The 16,975-nt window shown below is 48.2% G+C and overlaps 1 protein-coding gene and 1 non-coding gene across 2 annotated transcripts in view; one reads left to right on the top strand and one right to left on the bottom strand.

The window, feature by feature from the left end:
• The first annotated feature begins 263 nt into the window (after positions 1 to 263).
• On the top strand, positions 264 to 379 carry LOC132484838 (U5 spliceosomal RNA). The gene has a single exon (XR_009531379.1). It is a non-coding gene; the product is annotated as a U5 spliceosomal RNA (small nuclear RNA).
• Positions 380 to 6,412: 6,033 nt separating this feature from the next.
• Positions 6,413 to 16,975, bottom strand: part of ARMH1 (armadillo like helical domain containing 1) — a 47,567-nt gene continuing 37,004 nt past the window's right edge. The window contains exons 8-13 of the mRNA XM_060083048.1: positions 7,588 to 7,710; positions 7,414 to 7,486; positions 7,138 to 7,267; positions 6,980 to 7,057; positions 6,607 to 6,688; positions 6,413 to 6,531 (exon numbers count right to left, since the gene is read on the bottom strand). Coding sequence (XP_059939031.1) covers positions 6,413 to 6,531; positions 6,607 to 6,688; positions 6,980 to 7,057; positions 7,138 to 7,267; positions 7,414 to 7,486; positions 7,588 to 7,710 — 605 coding nt within the window. The remainder of the gene's footprint in view (positions 6,532 to 6,606; positions 6,689 to 6,979; positions 7,058 to 7,137; positions 7,268 to 7,413; positions 7,487 to 7,587; positions 7,711 to 16,975) is intronic.

Here is a 16,975-nt window from a genome sequence, read left to right as displayed (position 1 = left end):
AAGGAAGGCGTTTGCCAAAGCGCGGGGTTCGTGACCCTGCTTCATTTACATACCCACAGTGCATTGCACTCGGGATCTTGTCTCCCTTCAAAAGCTAGATTCTTCTATTTCTTTTGACTCCCGCTCCCGCTCGAAATCAGGATATTTTCAGAGAATTTTCTGAAATAATGGCAGGACTCACTCGTTGTGTGGGGGTAAATAGTTACCGTTGGTTCCTTGGGACTTCCAGTTAGCCGAGGACTGTGTGAGAGGTTATGACACCGTTGGAGGGGTTTCTCTTCAACACGCGTAAATCTTTCGCCTTTTACTGAAGATTTTCGTGGAGAGAAATAATTCAGAGTGGCTCAACAATTTTTGGAAGCCTTGTCTTCGCAAGGCTAATAAGTTTGTGCAAAAAGAAGAACGTGTTGTGCTTCGGTGTGTGTCTGCTGTTAGCATTCCACGTGGTGGAAAGAGTGATGCTGTTTCGACTTTGTTGTAGGCCGTTTTTGTGGTGGTGTGTTCGGGTTTGTGTTTCTCTCGGGATTACTTTTCGCTGTGTCGTGTTTTCACCTTGATGGTTGGTTTGTTGGTATTCTCGTGTTGAGAAGCGTCACGTCCCTGTGGTTTCGGAAGCCGACCAAGCGCCTGCAGTCCCAGCAGAGTCAAAGCGAGCTCGGTGTAATATAGGGGTGATCCGTGCTTGCGATTTTGTGGCTGTCATTCGTAGGCAGCTGGACTTGCCGGGGGGAGCAAGGTGTTGTGTCATGTTCCTGTGAGGTTGTCTGCAGGAAGCGAGCCTGTTGTGGACGGTGCAGCTGGTGTTCGCACAGTTGTGTGGTATTGGTCCTGGTTCGAGGAAGGCGGCACCCGGCAGTGGGACGGGGAAGAAAAGAAGCAGGCGTGAGAGAATCGCCCCCCACCCCCCGCTTCCTTAACGCGAGCGCTCCCCCCCCCCCACCCCGCAGCCCAGTTATAAGGAATTCAAATACTCACAAGCTGGAGAACACACTTTGTTCCTAGGGCTTCGAGTTTTTATGTTTCCACGTTGGAGACCACAAGGCATTAAACTTGAACTGCTTCTTGTGCCTGGCACGGGGCCTGGCACAGAGCAGTCAGTCGTCCAATAGACGGTTGCTAGCTGTAGACTAATCGCTTAACCTGGCTTTGGTTCGGGTCTTGAATTCAAGTTCAGGCTTGGGCATCTCTGTTTGCAAAGGTTTTTCAAGGCAGTACGTGAGCACCTCGGGCGCGGCCCTCCCCTCTGGGACTGTGGTTCTAACTGCCGCACTTGTGTAACGTGGCTTTTTAAAACACTTCCAAAAAATTGAAGTATAGTTGGTTGATTTCCGTATGATATGTATTTATATACATACTTTCTGATGAGGTAGTTTAGCCTTAAAACTAGAACTGTTAAAAATAAGAAATCCTAGGAATTCTCTGGCGCTCTAGGAGTTAGGGCTCCACGCTTCCACTGGAGAGGGCGCGGCTTCTATCCCTGGTTGGGGAAATGAAACCCAGCAGGCCGTGCGGTGCGCCCCCCCCCCCAAAAAAAGAAGAGGAAACATGCTCAAGATCATCTGAAGTTTCCAGTTTCTAATGTGGATCAAGACAGCAAGTAATTGCTATAAATTTTAACTTTAGAAGTAAGCTTAGGGCTTTCCTGGTGGTGCAGGGGTTAAGAGTCCGCCTGCCATGGCAGGGGACACGGGTTCAAGCGCTGGTCCCGGAATCTCCCCCATGCCATGGAGCAACTAAGCCCGGGTACCGCAACTACTGCGCCTGTATTCTAGAGCCTGCGTGCCACAACCTCTGAGCCCGAGTGACACAAGCACTGAAGCCCACGTGCCTAGAGCCCGTGCTCGGCAACAAGAGAAGCCACCGCAGTGAGAAGCCCGCACAGCGCAACGAAGAGCAGCCCCCGCTCCACGCAACTAGAGAAAGCCCGCGCGCAGCAACGAAGAGCCAACACAGCCCAAAATATGTACAATATTAGACAGTGTTACAATGTTAGACAGACAAAAAAAAGCTTATACTGCATGACAATCAAATGCAATATACAAACCTTAACTGGATCCTGAACAAACACCCCAGAACACACCAAGAAAAGGAAGGCAGGAAGAAAGGAGAAGGTACACTTTTGGTACCCTTGTGGAAATTTTAGTATGTACTCTATTTCACGTGACGCTATTCAGTTAATAATTGTATTTGTTTTCTTGCTGCTGTAACAAATTATCACACGCTTAGTGACTTAAAACAACTTCTGGAGGCCAGGAGTGAAGAATTAAGGTGTTGACAGGGCTGCATTCTTTCTAGAGGCTTCCAGGGAGAATCTGTTCCCTTGCCTTTAGAAAGCTGGCTTCATTCCTTGGCCTGTGACCCCTTCCTTGCGCTCCAAATCTCTTGCTTCTGTCGTGTCATCTCCTAACTCTGGATCCTCCTGCCGTAAAAAGACCCTCGTAATTACCTGGGGCCCACCTAGATAATCCAGGAGAATCTCCCCATCTCAAGATCCTTCATCACACCTGCAAAATCCCTTGTACCATGTGAAGTAACATATCTACAGGTTCCTGGGATTAGGATGTGGATGTATGTGGAGGCGATGACTCACACTACCACAATAATGATCTAGTAATTATGGAGGAGAACGGCCTTATTCTTAGTAGACACGTAATGTGAAATATTTAGTAGTGAAATGTCATGATATCTGAAACTTTCAAATAGCCCAGTAAAGAGAGCGAGAGAAAGAAAATGGGTCATAGGTACTCATTCTTTCAACTTTTTGTAGTTTTGAACTTTTGGAAATGGGAATGTGGGAATGTGAATTGGTACAGCCACTATGGAGAACGGTATGGAGGTTCCTTAAAAAACTACAAATAGAACTACCATATGACCCAGCAATCCCACTACTGGGCATATACCCTGAGAAAACCATAATTCAAAAAGAGACATGTACCAAAATGTTCATAGCAGCCCTATTTACAATAGCCCGGAGATGGAAACAACCTAAGTGTCCATCATCGGATGAATGGATAAAGAAGATGTGGCACATATATACAATGGAATATTACTCAGCCATAAAAAGAAATGAAATTGAGCTATTTGTAATGAGGTGGATGGACCTAGAGTCTGTCATACAGAGTGAAGTAAGTCAGAAAGAGAAAGACAAATACTGTATGCTGACACATATATATGGAATTTAAGGAAAAAAATGTCATCAAGAACATAGGGGTAAGACAGGAATAAAGACACAGACCTACTAGAGCATGGACTTGAGGATATGGGGAGGGGGAAGGGTAAGCTGTGACAAAGTGAAAGAGCGGCATGGACATAGATACACTACCAAACGTAAGGTAGATAGCTAGTGGGAAGCAGCCGCATAGCACAGGGAGATCAGCTCGGTTCTTTGTGACCGCCTGGAGGGGTGGGATAGGGAGGGTGGGAGGGAGATGCAAAAGGGAGGGGATATGGGAACATATGTATATGTATAACTGATTAAATTTGTAAAATAAAAAATAAAAAAAATAAAAAATAAAAAAAAGAAGAATCTAAGTTATAAAAAAAAAAGTTGGGGGAAAATATATGTATAGTAATAAATTTCATGTAACGTATATTTCTTTTGGATATTTGTATTATACTTAAGATTTCATTTTTATTTATTTATTTTGAAAAGTATTTATTTGGCTGAGCCAGGTCTTAACTGCGGCATGCATGATCTTTAGCTACGGCATGAGAACACTTAGTTGCAGCATGTGGGATCTAGGTCCCTGACCAGGGATCGAACCTGGACCCCCTGCATTGGGAGCGTGGAGTCTTAGCCCCTGGACCACCAGGGAAGTCCCCTAAGATTTCATGTTTTAAAGTTCCATTGTTATTAAAGTGTTATCGTCTTAGACTAGTGGTTTCCAGATTTTTGGATTTTCCAATTATTAAAATTTCCAAAAAATTTCTGGGGTACTGGATGTTAAAATCATGATTCTACAAAAAGGCCATTCCAAGACTAAAAACAGTAAGAGTGACTTGACACCAAAGGACAGGACACGTCTTTCAAACAGGAAATCCATTTGGCTTTATGGAAAACATACCGATATTTCGTTAGCTTTTCTCTCCTCCCTCTGCCCAAATAGAGGAAAGCTGAGGCTCAAAAATCCCAGTTTGGGGTAAATTAGGCTGCCTTTGACCAACAAGATCAGGGCCCGTGATGCCCTCTTGTGGCACCCTGGAGAATTACTGCCATCTGACTTCATGGCCTCTGACTTTGAGGGACAATTCCCTCCCAGTAACTCGGTCGTTCATTCATATGTGCCAGGCATTGTTCTCAGCATTTGGGACATAACAGTAATGAAAACAAATATCCCTGCCCTACTGGAGCTTACATTCAGGTGGGGAGACAGACAATAAATAAATAACACACAAATAAGTGCTATGGAAAAAACAGCAGTGGTAGGCATTGGGGGTCAGAGTATAGGGGTTGGTAGTGTGTGATGTGACTTAAAAAAGGGTAACCGTCCCTGAGAAGATAACTTTGTTTTTTTAAACAATTATTTATTTATTTGGTTGCACCGGGTCTTAGTTGCGGCAGGCGGGCTCCTTACTTGTGGCTCGCCAGTTCCTTAGTTGTGGCGTGCACGTGGGATCTAGTTCCCTAACCAGGGATCGAACCCTGGCCCCCTGTATTGGGAGCACGGTTTCTTACCCACTGCACCACGAGGTAAGTCCTGAGAAGATACCTTTTGTGTAAAGAGTTGAAAGGAGGTCAAGGAGTGAGCCATGCAGACACCTGGGGTGAGGGTTCTAGGAATAGAACCTCTCTCATGTGTTGAGCAGAAAAGTCTGCACAAAAGCCCTAAAGCAGGAGCTTGTTTTGTCACCTTCAAGAACCACACAGCCAATGTGTTTGGAGCCCAGTGAAGAAGAGAGAGAGAGAAGTAGGAGAGAGTTCAGAAGTCATGGGAGACTAGATCACCCTGGAGGCCATAACAGTAAGGGCTTGGGCTTTACTCAGTGAAATGGAGAGCCCTGCAAGGTTCTGAGCAGAGTGACAGAATCTGAAGTTTACAAGGAGCACTCTGGCTGCTGCGTTGACAAAGAGAATGGGGCAGAAAGCGGAGTCAGCTAGAGGAGAGATGATGGTGGCTTGGACCTGAGTATCAGCAATGGAGGTAGTGAGACATAGTTGGATTCTGGATATATTTGGAAGGTAGAGTCAACAGACAGGATGGATCCAGAGGTTAAAGAGAGACATCAAGGAGAACACCACGATTTTGTTCTGAGAAGCAGGAAGGATGAGTTGCCATCAGTTGAGTTGGGGAAGATGGCACAGGACTGGGAGGTCAGTTTTGGACACTGATGAAATATAAATCCATATTCTAAAGCGAGTCAAGGAAAATTTGAACATAAAAGTTTTTCTCTGCCCTTTGGCCTCCTCTCCTCCCTCTACTGTGCATTGCGTATCTGCACCATGCATCGACCAACCTCCCCATCGGCAGAAATACCTGCTCAACTCTAAAAAGCAACATTCTCTTAGTATCAACGAGATAACTCCTTAGGAGATAACCTTCCTTCTTGATCTTGTAAGGGGCCCTGATGACCCATGACCCATTACTTGCTTTGTAGGTGTCGATCTGGATTGTGTGAATGTCACTGTGTACGTCATTTAAGGTACAAAGCCCTGGATAACTGTGCTTTGACCTCTCACAAGCAGAACAGTTCTTGGAGCTTTCTGAGAGGCTGTTCCCGGCTTATACGCCACAATTTGGCTCGAATAAAATTTTCCATTGCTTTCTTAGATCAACTGATTAAATTATTCGTCGACAACACAATGACATAGAAATGTTTATCTGGAAATAATAGAAATGTGGGAGCCGTTGCACAGAAGTGGTATTTAAGGCAATGGAATCCCCAGGGTGTAAACGTAGGGATGAGGCTCCAGGTCACAGAGTCCTGCCTCACTCCACCTTGAAGGAAACTGGGTTGAAGAGGAGGAACCAGCAAAAGAGAATGAAAGGAAGCAACCGGAGAGGCAGGAGAAAAACCAGGTCGGTGTGGTGTCCTGGATGGGAGAGCGCAGGGGCCAGCAGGGAGCTGAGGTAAGGCCCGCTCCTCAGGCTGTGCCCTTGAATCTTCTACGACGTTGGTGGTCCTTCCCCTCAGACCAGCTTTTATCCTTGGTGAGCAGAGGCACCCCGATCCATCGTCATGACTCTCACTAGATCTCCCTCTGCCCTCCACACACGGACACCAGATAGGTAGCAAGACCGTTTGTTTACTGAACCCTTCCCAGCCAGCTCTCCTTTTCCTCTTCTGGCGGGCAGAACCCCAGCCTCCCACCAAGGGCCAAGAGGAGTCAACCGGAGCTTGGCCCTGGCTCCTTCCTTCTGCCAGGCTTCCCTGCCACACAGCCTCGGCTTCCTGGCTTGCCTTGGAGGCTCTGTTAGTCCTTTGCTTCCACAGCCTCTTTCTGGAAGTGTGTGATGTAGGCCACCTGACCCTGATTACAATGGCCAAAGTAAAAGCTCATGGTGCTGTCGGAGAGGCCACTGAGATACAGCTCTGGGGACAGGGAGATGAGCCTGAGTTTGGGTGCCGCCCGCACCTCTGCCCCAGGCCCCCTCACACCCCACTCACCTTTGGTGACATTGACTTTTTTGGTCGCCAAGATGTCCGCCTGAATGCTGTCTATTTTCACCTCTAAGTCCTCGGCGTTGCCCTGAGGACAGGAGCACGGGGAGCTGGCCTGGATGCCAGGGCAGCCTGGACTTGGAGTTGGGCGTGGGCAGATGGAGGCTGCAGGCTGCGGTCAGGCTCTTAGGCTGACTGGAAGGGCAGGAAAGGGGACGGAAGGGTGCCAGGTGGAGAAGCCCAAGCCAGGGCAGTCCCTCCCGCTGGCGGCGCCGAGGCCGATCAGTGTGTGGGGTGTACCAGGGGAGGGGCCGTGCGCTGGGCTGTGCACAGGGGCACTGTTGTGTCCCGCAGGGCGCGACGGGGTGGGAGCACTTACACGGAAGAGCTTGTAGAGTTCCTCCCCCATGGACCAGCGCACGTGCTCCTCCACCACTGGGAATAACTGCACAAAGTACTGCGTGGCCGGGCGAGGGGGCGTGACTGCCGTGCCCACGCGCTGTGCCCGCAGCACCGCCGCCCGGCCGCCCAGCGCACCTCTAGCGTGAGGCTGGCCTGCCGCTGGCTGTTGCTGTGGTCCATGTTGCCCATGGCGGCCATGAGGCTGTGCACCACGCGCAGGTGTAGCCTCTCCGCGGCCAGGCTCGTGTTGCCTCGCGCCAGGATCCTGGGCGGGGGTGGTGTGGGGTGGGGGTGGGATTCGGGCTGCAGCGGCCCCGTGGGACCCTTCGGCGGCCAGAGCGCTCTTGGGGGCCCATGGGCGGCGACAGGGCCTGGCTTGCCGCATCCGCCCACTACCTGCTGCCCGCTTACCCGATGGCCTTGGCGGCCGCGGCCTGCTGCAAGAACAACGGCAGGTGGGCGGTGAGCTGCAGAACCGAAGAGTCTGGAAGAGGGAGGAGTGGCCGTGAGGCTGGAGGACCCCTCGCCCTTGTCTTCCACCCTGTCCCGTCGGGGTCCACCACCCCGATCCCAGCGGATCCCTACCGCTGACGATCTGTGACTGCTGTTTGCTGGTCTCCTTGAAGGACGGTATCAGCAGCGCCACGAGACCCTTGAGCAGCGCCGGGCACACGTCGTAGTTGACGAGGTCCTTGATCAGCTCGATGGCTGGGGAAGGCAGGGGCGCTGGAGAGGCCCGCCGCGCCACTCCCCGCCCTCGCCCTCGCCCTCGCAAGAAAGCAGCACCCCCTCCCCCCAACCCTTTATCGACCTTTCTTAGCACCTCTTACTGGCCAGCCCTGTGCCAGGTGTCGGGGGAGCTGGGCCGGCGACCCCTCAGTCCTGCCCTTCTGGAGCTCGTGGTTAAAGGGGAGAGGGAGGAGGAGGCCGAGGCCCCCTGGGACTCACAGAACCAGCCACAGCCGGAGGAAGAAGGGTTGGAGGTTTAGAGGCTGAAAAGAGCTGGAGGCCCCACAGAGGTAGGGCTGCAAAGGGCTTTGAGGAATCCAGAAGGTTTCGTGGAGGAGGGAAGGACGGCGGGTCTTCAAAGGGAGACAGGATGGGGAAAGACAAGGGGTGAGGGGGAGACAGAGCAGGTGGGTGGGGACGTGTAGCAGAAAATGAGAAAGGAGGCAAGGTCGACAGCAGTTGAGAGAAACTTTCCTTTCTGACGGACCCTTATTGAGGCCTTGTTTGCCTAGGCTCTGTGCTGAGGGCTCTCCGTTCAGTGTCCCAGTGACGATCCCTGTGACCAACGAGCTTCATTTTGCAACAGCATGATGACTTATCCCTATTGGACATTTGAGGGAATGAGGCACAGAGAGGTAAAGCACTTGCCTAAGGTACCACAGCTAGGAAGTGGTGGAAGCAAAAGGAGGGAAAGATTATGTCAGGAAGGAGGAGGGGATTAGAATTTAAAGAGGGCATTTTCTGTAGCTGCTTCGCAGTCATTCATTCCATCTAGCACTGACTCAGCCTTTCGGCAAATCTGCATAGGACGCCTCATATGCCTGGCGAACAGTGTGGTGACAAGTGCTATAAAGGGGGTCAATGGGCTGTGGGAGAGCCTGGGAAGATGGCAGAGGACTGAATATTTTTGTAAAGAGAAAAGAACCACAGACAGGCAGAGCTGGAAGTGGGCAGGTAATGTGGTGTGATAGGACAGCGGGTGAACACAAGTGCTTGCTGCATGGAAGACAGGGCTTAGAGATGAGCTGTCCCCCCAGCTGCAGAGTCAAGTGCTGCTGGCATCTCCACTTACTTCGAGGTCAAAGTTGTTTCCCTGACTAGTTCATCTGCATACCAGAATGCAGTGTAGACTACGTGAGAAATATTAACAGTATTACCTGTTTGAAAAACAAAAATTAATGTTTTATTTACTTAAAAAATTTTTTTAAAATCTATTGATTTATTTATGGCTGCGTTGGGTCTTTGTTACTGTGCACGGGCCTTCTCGAGTTGTGGCGAGCAGGGGGCTACTCTTTGTTGCATTTGTTGCAGTGCGCGGGCTTCTCCTTGCAGTGGCTTATCTTGTTGTGGTGCACCAGCTCTAGGCGCAAGGGCTTCAGTAGTTGTGGCATTCGGTCTCAGTAGTTGTGGCGCACGGGCTTAGTTGCTCGGTGACATGTGGGATCTTCCCGGACCAGCGCTCGATCCCGTGTCCCCTGCATTGGCAGGTGGATTCTTAACCACTACGCCACCAGGGAAGTTGCACCTTTTATTTTCTTGTCAGGAGCTTTTACCCAGTAAGAACATGTTTAGGGGTAATTCTCTACAATGGAAGAAAGGCATTTGTTTGTACGTAGAAAGGCACCGCAAATGTTGGGGGACCAACGAGTATATGGGAGGATGGGCATGCATGGTACACACATACACATTTCTCCCCAATTTAATGAAATATTTTGTGTCTTGGCAAAGACTTTCGTGGAGAGAAACACTTGAGAATTGGTAGTGGAATCTTTTGAGGTTTTACTTAAATCAGCGTAAGTATGTGGGTTCTCAAAGACAAATGGCTGATGTGTAGAAATAAAAAGAGGTTCCTAGTTAAGAAATAGAAGATACAGCCAACTTGTTGTTGTAGAAAGCAGTTCCGAGTTTAAGTTGTAGGCTGGGAACTACGTTCTCTGATTCCCTGCCCCCAGCTGTAAGTGAGGCTCTATTGAAGTTATATAGCAATCTTACTCGTGAATATAGATGCAAAAATTCTACACAAAATATTAGCAAATTGAGTCTAGCAGTATGTGAAAGGAATAAGGTACCATCTAGCAATGCACATATATAATCTTAATAGAAAGAAAGTTTGAAAAAATTGAATCTCAGTGTGGTAAGAGCTATCTACAAAAGACTATAGCAAAGGTCATACCTAATAGATGAAACCTTGGAAACTTTCCCTCTTAGATGAGACGGCAACCTCCCACACATTCCTCTCCACAAAATCTTTAGTAAAAGGTAAAAGACAAGCGATCTGGGACTTCCCTGGTGGCACAGTGGTTAAGAATCCGCCTGCCAATGTAGGGGACACGGCTTCGAACCCTGGCCTGGGAAGATCCCACATGCCGCGGAGCAACTAAGGCCGTGCGCCACAACTACTGAGCCTGCGTTCTAGAGCCCGCAAGCCACAACTACTGAGCCCGCGTGCCTCAACTACTGAGCCAGCGCTCCACAAGAAGAGAAGCCACTGCAACGAGAAGCCCGTGCACCACAACGAAGACCCAACGGCAGCCGAAAAAAAAAAAAAAAGAACAAGTGATGTGAAGAGAGACCAGAGTCCACTTAGCTACATTTGCCACTCTCTCCTTAACTGACTGTAACTCTCCAAGACTGGTGTCTATTCCTGTGCTATGGCCGCTCCTCCCGGAAAATCTGTGAAAGGGATTTTTGGAAAGGATGTACTATGTTTTTCTAATCTCTGGAAGAGTTTAAGACTATAATTTTTTCTTGAATGTTTGATAGAATTCTCTGAAGCTTCTGATCTTATGGAAAAAATTAATTACTGATTCATTTTCTTTAATGGTTAGAGGACAGTGTGGGTTTTCTACTTCTCGAGTATGTTTTGGTAAGCTATAGTTTCTTGCTCTTTTCATCTAAATTTTCAAATATATTGCAAGAAGTTTTCATAATGTCATTAAAAAATCATTTTAATGAATGTACCATGTATAATGATGTCTCCTTTTATAGTCTTCCTATTGATTATATGGGTTTTCTCTTTTTGCATCAGTTCCCTTTTCCCCCAAGTCAAATGGGAGTAACACAGGTGAATGCCTGCTTATGCAATGGGTTTTATTACAGAGAGGAACCCTGATTTCAGAGAACCTGAATGTTATATAGCAGTCAGTAAGCATGCCTGCCTTTTGCTCTAAAGGGGAAACTGTCTTTCTTTTCTTGTCTTTTTTTTTTAATTTATGGACCTTTAGTTAGTTAGTTAATTAATTAATTAATTAATTAATGGCTCCATGGGGTCTTCGTTGCTCGTTGCAGTGCACGGGCTTCTCATAGTGGTGGCTTCTCTTGTTGCGGAGAACGGGCTCTAGGTGCGTGGGCTTCAGTAGCTGTGGCACGCATGCTCAACAGTTGTGGCACAGAGGATTAGTTGCTCTGTGGCATGTGGGATCTTCCTGGACCAGGGATCCAACCTGCGTCTCCTGCATTGGCAGGCAGATTCTTAACCACTGCGCCACCAGGGAAGTCCCAAAACATCTTTATTTTCCAAAGCTGTTTGCTAAACAAACATCCTTGAAAAGATAGTCTGGAAGAAAGAACAGTAAGTATTTCATTTACAAGTTATGCAGAAACGTGGAAGAGCTGTAGAGAATTGTCTCCTAGGATTATTTTTCTTTTGCTAGAAGTAATCCTTTAGCAGACACCATGGCTCTGTTCCTGAATTTAGGGGGAAGGCATTCAGTCTTTCGTTATTAAGTATAATGTTAGCTGTAGAGTTTTCTTTTTGTAGATGCTTTTTATCAAGCTGTGGAAGGTCTTCTCTCAACCTTTCTTTTTTCCTTCTTTTTATTATATTTTTTCCCCCGGCGTGCCGCATGCCTTGTGGGATAGTAGTTCCCCAACCAGGAATTGAACCCGGGCCCTTGGCAGTGAAAGTGTGGAGTCCTAACCACTGAAGTGCCAGGGAGTTTCCGGGGAAGCTCTTCTCTAGTCCTATTTTTCTGAGAATTTTAAATTACCAATGAGTTTTGAATTTTGTCACATGCATTTTCTGCAATGATTGATATACAATAATGTGATTTTCCTTCTTTAGTCTGTTAATCTGGTAGATAAAATTGGTTGACTTTGGAGTATTGAACCAGCCTTGCATTCCTGGAATGAACCCCAGTTGGTCTCAGCCTGTTGTTCCCAATCACAGAATCAAAGAGTTACTCTCCCACGAGGAAGATCCTCAAGGATGTCTGGTGCCACCCCTTCCAGTCCTTGGTACTCTGGGGGCAGGCCTCTGGGACAGCCCCTTTCCTCTGTGGGCCAACCTGATTCAGAAACAGCTGGCCACTGCTTTGGCACTTTCTTACATCCAGGTCTCCTGGGGTAGCCCTCATAATCCCAACTACACCCTACCCCAACCTCTTATTGCTCAGATATGGTTCTAATCTGGAATCACAGAGCCAGCAACCCTGTGGAGGGAAAGGGACCAGGACACTGAGCCTCCCCGTCTTCACCCAAACGCTCTCCCACCTGGATAAAAATGCAGCCTGGGATGCCTCTGGCCACTTGGCAGCTATAGCCTGGTGCCTGCAATCCCCAAGTCTTTCTCCCTTGTTCTTTTATTGTTTGGTTGTGAAACCTTTTCTTCCTTTTTTTTGAATTCGTGCTGCTTGGTTTTGGGGTCTGAGTGGTTGGCTCCTCCTCATATCTGACTATAGGGGCCTGGTCAGCTGCAGCACAGCTCTCAGTAGTAGCTGGGCTCTTCCCAGGCACAAGCTGGTGGCACCTTAGTGCCAGGATGCCCTGGAAAAAATGCCAGCCTGTGCCTCAGATAGCTTTTCCTGCAGCAAGAAGTGGCTAGGTGAACATTCAGGGTAAAAATGAATGGATGAGGATATTTTAATGAAATTTCCCTGAGCACCAATGGCATTCTCTGCCCACATGGGACCAAGCTCTCCAGGAGACAGCTACCTGGTTCTGCGTCTTCACTTGGCACTAAATGCTTGAGCCTTCACTGATTATGTATCTGCTCCTTGATTATATATGGGGATCCTTGGCAAAATGAAGAGTTATTCACTGAATCATTGTTTTTTTTTTGTTGTTTTTTTGGCTGTGCCAGTCGGCTTGTGGGATCTTAGTTCCCCAACCAGGGATCAAACCCGGGCCGCGGCAGTGAAAGCAGTGAGTCCTAACTGCTGGACCACTAGGGAACTCCCCGATGAATCACTTTTTTTAAAAAAAATAAACTTATTTATTTACTTTTATTTTTGGATGTGTTGTGTCTTTGTTTCTGCACATGAGCTTTTCTCTAGTTGTGGTGAGTGGGTGCCATTCTTCGTTGCGGTGCGCGGGCTCCTCATTGGGTGGCTTCTCTTGTTGCAGAGCACGGGCTGTAGGCAGTGGGCTTCAGGAGTTGTGGCCCTCGGGCTCAGTAGTTGTGGCTCATGTGCTCTAGAGCACAGGCTCAGTGGTTGTGGTGCACAGGCTTAGTTGCTCCACGGCATGTGGGATCTTCCCGGACCAGAGATTGAACCTGTGTCCCCTGCATTGGCAGGCAGATTCTTAAACACTGCGCCACCAGGGAAGCCCCCACTGAATCACTTTTGATTGAGTTTTAAATTTCACAGGTGCTACTGTTTACACCCAAAGTGGAAGTGCTAGTCCCTCCCCAGATATCTCCAGAAGACCACAGCCAGTTACAACTCTATACACTGTGCAAATTACTCAGCATAGTGGAGTCATTCAGAAAGCAAAGGGAACAGGAGACTGCTGCCATTGGCAGCTTTGCCTGAAGCCTGTGGTGCTGACAACACCCAACTGTTCTAAATTGAAGCAGCCACCGATTTATTCATTGGCTGATTCATTCATCTCACAAAATCATTATTGAGCATCTTCTCTGTGCAGGATCCCTGGGCTATGAGGAGGACTAACATACAATCACTGCCCTCAGGGATGACACAGTCCATTGCAGACTACCAGTAAAGAAATTGGCATTTATGATTCGGTGTTAAAAGAGCCATGGGAACACAAAGGAAGCCAGGCTGGTGTGAGGGCCTGTTGAGGTCGTGGGGGATAGAGAATCAGAAGACTTCCCTGGAGAAGGTGGCACATGAACTGGCAAGGCCATGGGGAGAAGAGAAGGACTGGGAGGGAGAATGTGGCAAGTGCCATGTTGGATAGTGTGTGCCACTCTGGTAGCCAGGCAAACAGGGAGGCCTGTCTGGGACACAGCATCGTGGGTCATGGAGTGAGAGCTAAGGCTGTGTAGGCAGGCCAGCCCCAGCTTCTGGAGGCTTTGCATGTGCCAACTACCCTGTAGAGGAGATGTTTTCTCATCTTTCATTTCAGGGAAGACTAAGACTCAGAAAGATTGACAAGCTTGCCCAAGGTCAAACAGCTAATGAGTAGTGAAATAACTCTGTTGGATTCCAAACCTCATATTCTTCACCGTTAAACTAAGCTCCACTGCAACCTCTCTGGTGGGGGACCAGGAAAATAGACTGTGCGGGTACCATGCTGGAGAGATGGAGATCAGTGTAGATGTGAGAAATACAAAGACCTGAATTATAGCAGTGGAGACAGAATGGAGAAGGCAGAACAGATCTGAATGATATTAAGGAATTGGAGTTGACTGGTCTTGTTAGAAGTTGGTTGAAGGTGGGAAGCAGGAAGAGATGACAATTACCCACATGTCTAATCTGGGTGATTGGATGCTTTTTGCTGAGATTGGGACCTCGGAGAATGAAAGGTTTGGAGCAGAAATACCAGGAGTCTAATTTTTTTTAACATCTTTACTGGAGTATAATTGCTTTACAATGTTGTGTTAATTTCTGCTGTATAACAAAGTGAATCAGCTATATGCATACATATATCCCCATATCCCCTCCCTCTTGCGTCTCCCTCCCACCCTCCCTATCCCACCCCTCTAGGTGGTCACAAAGCACCGAGCTGATCTCCCTGTGCTATGCAGCTGCTTCCCACTAATTATCTATTTTACATTTGGTAGTGTACATATGTCCATGCCACTCTCACTTCGTCCCAGCTTACCCTTCCCCCACCCCGTGTCCTCAAGTCCATTCTGTACATCTGCGTCTTTATTCCTGTCCTGCCCCTAGGTTCATCAGAACCTTTTTTTTTTTTTACATTCCATATATATGTATTAGCATACGGTATTTGTTTTTCTCTTTCTGACTTACTTCACTCTGTATGACAGCAGGAGTCTAATTCTGAACATGGTCAGTGACATCCAAGGGGAGATGTCCAGAAGGTAAGTGGATATGAGGGTCAGGCTCTCAGGCTCAGGAGAGAGGTCTGAGCTGCACAGTGGTCACTCAGCCACTCTGCACTTCATCCATAAAATAGGAATAATAGTGATATCTGCCTCATCAGCTTGTTGTGAGGACTAAATGAGTAATGAGCTAGAGCAGTACTCAGTATATAGTCAATACTCTATAAAAGTGAGCTATTATTGTTTCTATCATTATAGGTGGTAATTAAAACCATGGGAGTGGATGAGGTACCACAGAATCAAAAGGAAGAGAAGAGAAGAAGACCTGGGATTGATTCCTAGGAGAAAAAGAAACCAACACTTAAGGGACTGGCGGAGGAAAAGGGATGTATGAAGGGCTGAGAAATAGTTTCCAGAGAGATAGGAGGAAGACAGGAAAGTATGGGGTCTGGGGAGGAAGGGATCAGAGTCCTCAGGGAGGAGGGTGGGATCAGGAGCGTTTGTAGTTTGAGAGTTCATGCCCAGTGAGGTTGAGAAGCAGGTCTGCAGGACCTGTGCCCATTCATTGGACAAATAACAGATTGGGTATGTGTCAGCTACATGCAAGGAGCATGCCACCGACACTCGATGGAAACTGGAGTGCAAGGGGAAGGATTCCTCCAATCCAAAGAGGAACCACGGAGCCCACAGCCTGTCAGCGGCAGAAGAAAGCTCTGTGATCACCTGTCTGATAGATGCAGAAACCCAGAACAAAGACTTGCCCAGGGAATTGCAGTGAATGGGAGACAGAGCTGTAGCAGCAGGCTTCGTATTCATGTGGCAGACGTGCCTCAGAAATGGCATGGCACCTGGGAATTGTGGCTCTGTCAGGCAACCGTTGCCAAGGCACTCAGCACTGATGAGGTTGGTTTTACAATTCTTTGCTCCTAGAGCCTGGGAAAACCAGTGCCCCCGTTCTTTGTCCTCACATCCAGACAAGACTGCCACCTGCTGGCCACACTAAAGAAGTGCACCTCAGTGCTATCCATATACAGCTTTGCTGCCTTTTCCAGCAGAGTTGAGGTTATGAATAAGTTGGGCAAATTGCACTGTTGTCAGGAAAAGACCCGTGCCAGGCATCTTCCTGACCAATTGCATCCTGTCTTTGATCTCTTTACATTCCGCCACCTCTTTTACCAAATCCTGTTCAAAGCCCAAAGTTGAAACATTAAAAATATATTTTATGCAGTATTTTGTTTAAAAAAGCCAGGCAAGGGACTTCCCTGGTGGCGCAGTGCTTAAGACTCCGCCTGCTAATGCAGGAGACGTGGGATCGAGCCCTGGTCCGGGAAGATCCCACATGCCGCAGAGCAACAAAACCCGTGCGCCACAACTACTGAGCCTGTGCTCTAGAGCCAGCCAGCCACAACTACGGAGCCCGTGTGCCACAACTACTGAAGCCCACGCGCCTAGAGCCCATGCTCCGCAACAAAGAGAAGCCAGCGCAGTGAGAAGCCCGCGCACCGCATCGAAGAGTAGCCCCCGCTCGCTGCAACTAGAGAAAGCCCGGGAGCAGCAACGAAGACCCAACGCAACCAAAATAAATAAATAAAGAAAGAAAAAAGAAAAAAAAGCCAAGCAACAAGGTAATTAGTGTTACGTGCTATGGTGGTATACCTGTTGCTGAATCAATAATTACCAAGGTGTGTCTCCCATTGGTATCTGCCCTTCTGGGCCGGTCTTGCCAAGCCCAACCAGCCTGTGTGCTGGTGCTTAGAAGCATCCCTGTCACCCAAGCGGCACACCCCACACCAGGTGCAGGGTGGGGTGAGGGGAGACAGTATCAGGCCCTGGCGGAAACAGTGTTTAGGGCCAGGCCAACTGGGCAATTAGAAACAAGTTTTTCCCAAGGACTCTCTATTTTTTTAAAAATTTTATTTATTTATTTATTTATTTATTTATGGCTGTGTTGGGTCTTTGTTTCTGTGCGTGGGCTTTCTCCAGTTGCGGCGAGCGGGGGCCACTCTTCATCGCGGTGCGCGGGCCTCTCACTATCGTGGCCTCTCCCGTTGCGGA

Source organism: Mesoplodon densirostris, chromosome 2 (assembly GCF_025265405.1).
Source record: "Mesoplodon densirostris isolate mMesDen1 chromosome 2, mMesDen1 primary haplotype, whole genome shotgun sequence".
In the NCBI taxonomy this organism is placed as follows: Eukaryota; Metazoa; Chordata; class Mammalia; order Artiodactyla; family Ziphiidae; genus Mesoplodon; species Mesoplodon densirostris.
The sequence above is the reverse complement of the archived record's forward strand: the minus strand, read 5'-3'. Positions and strand labels throughout refer to the sequence as shown.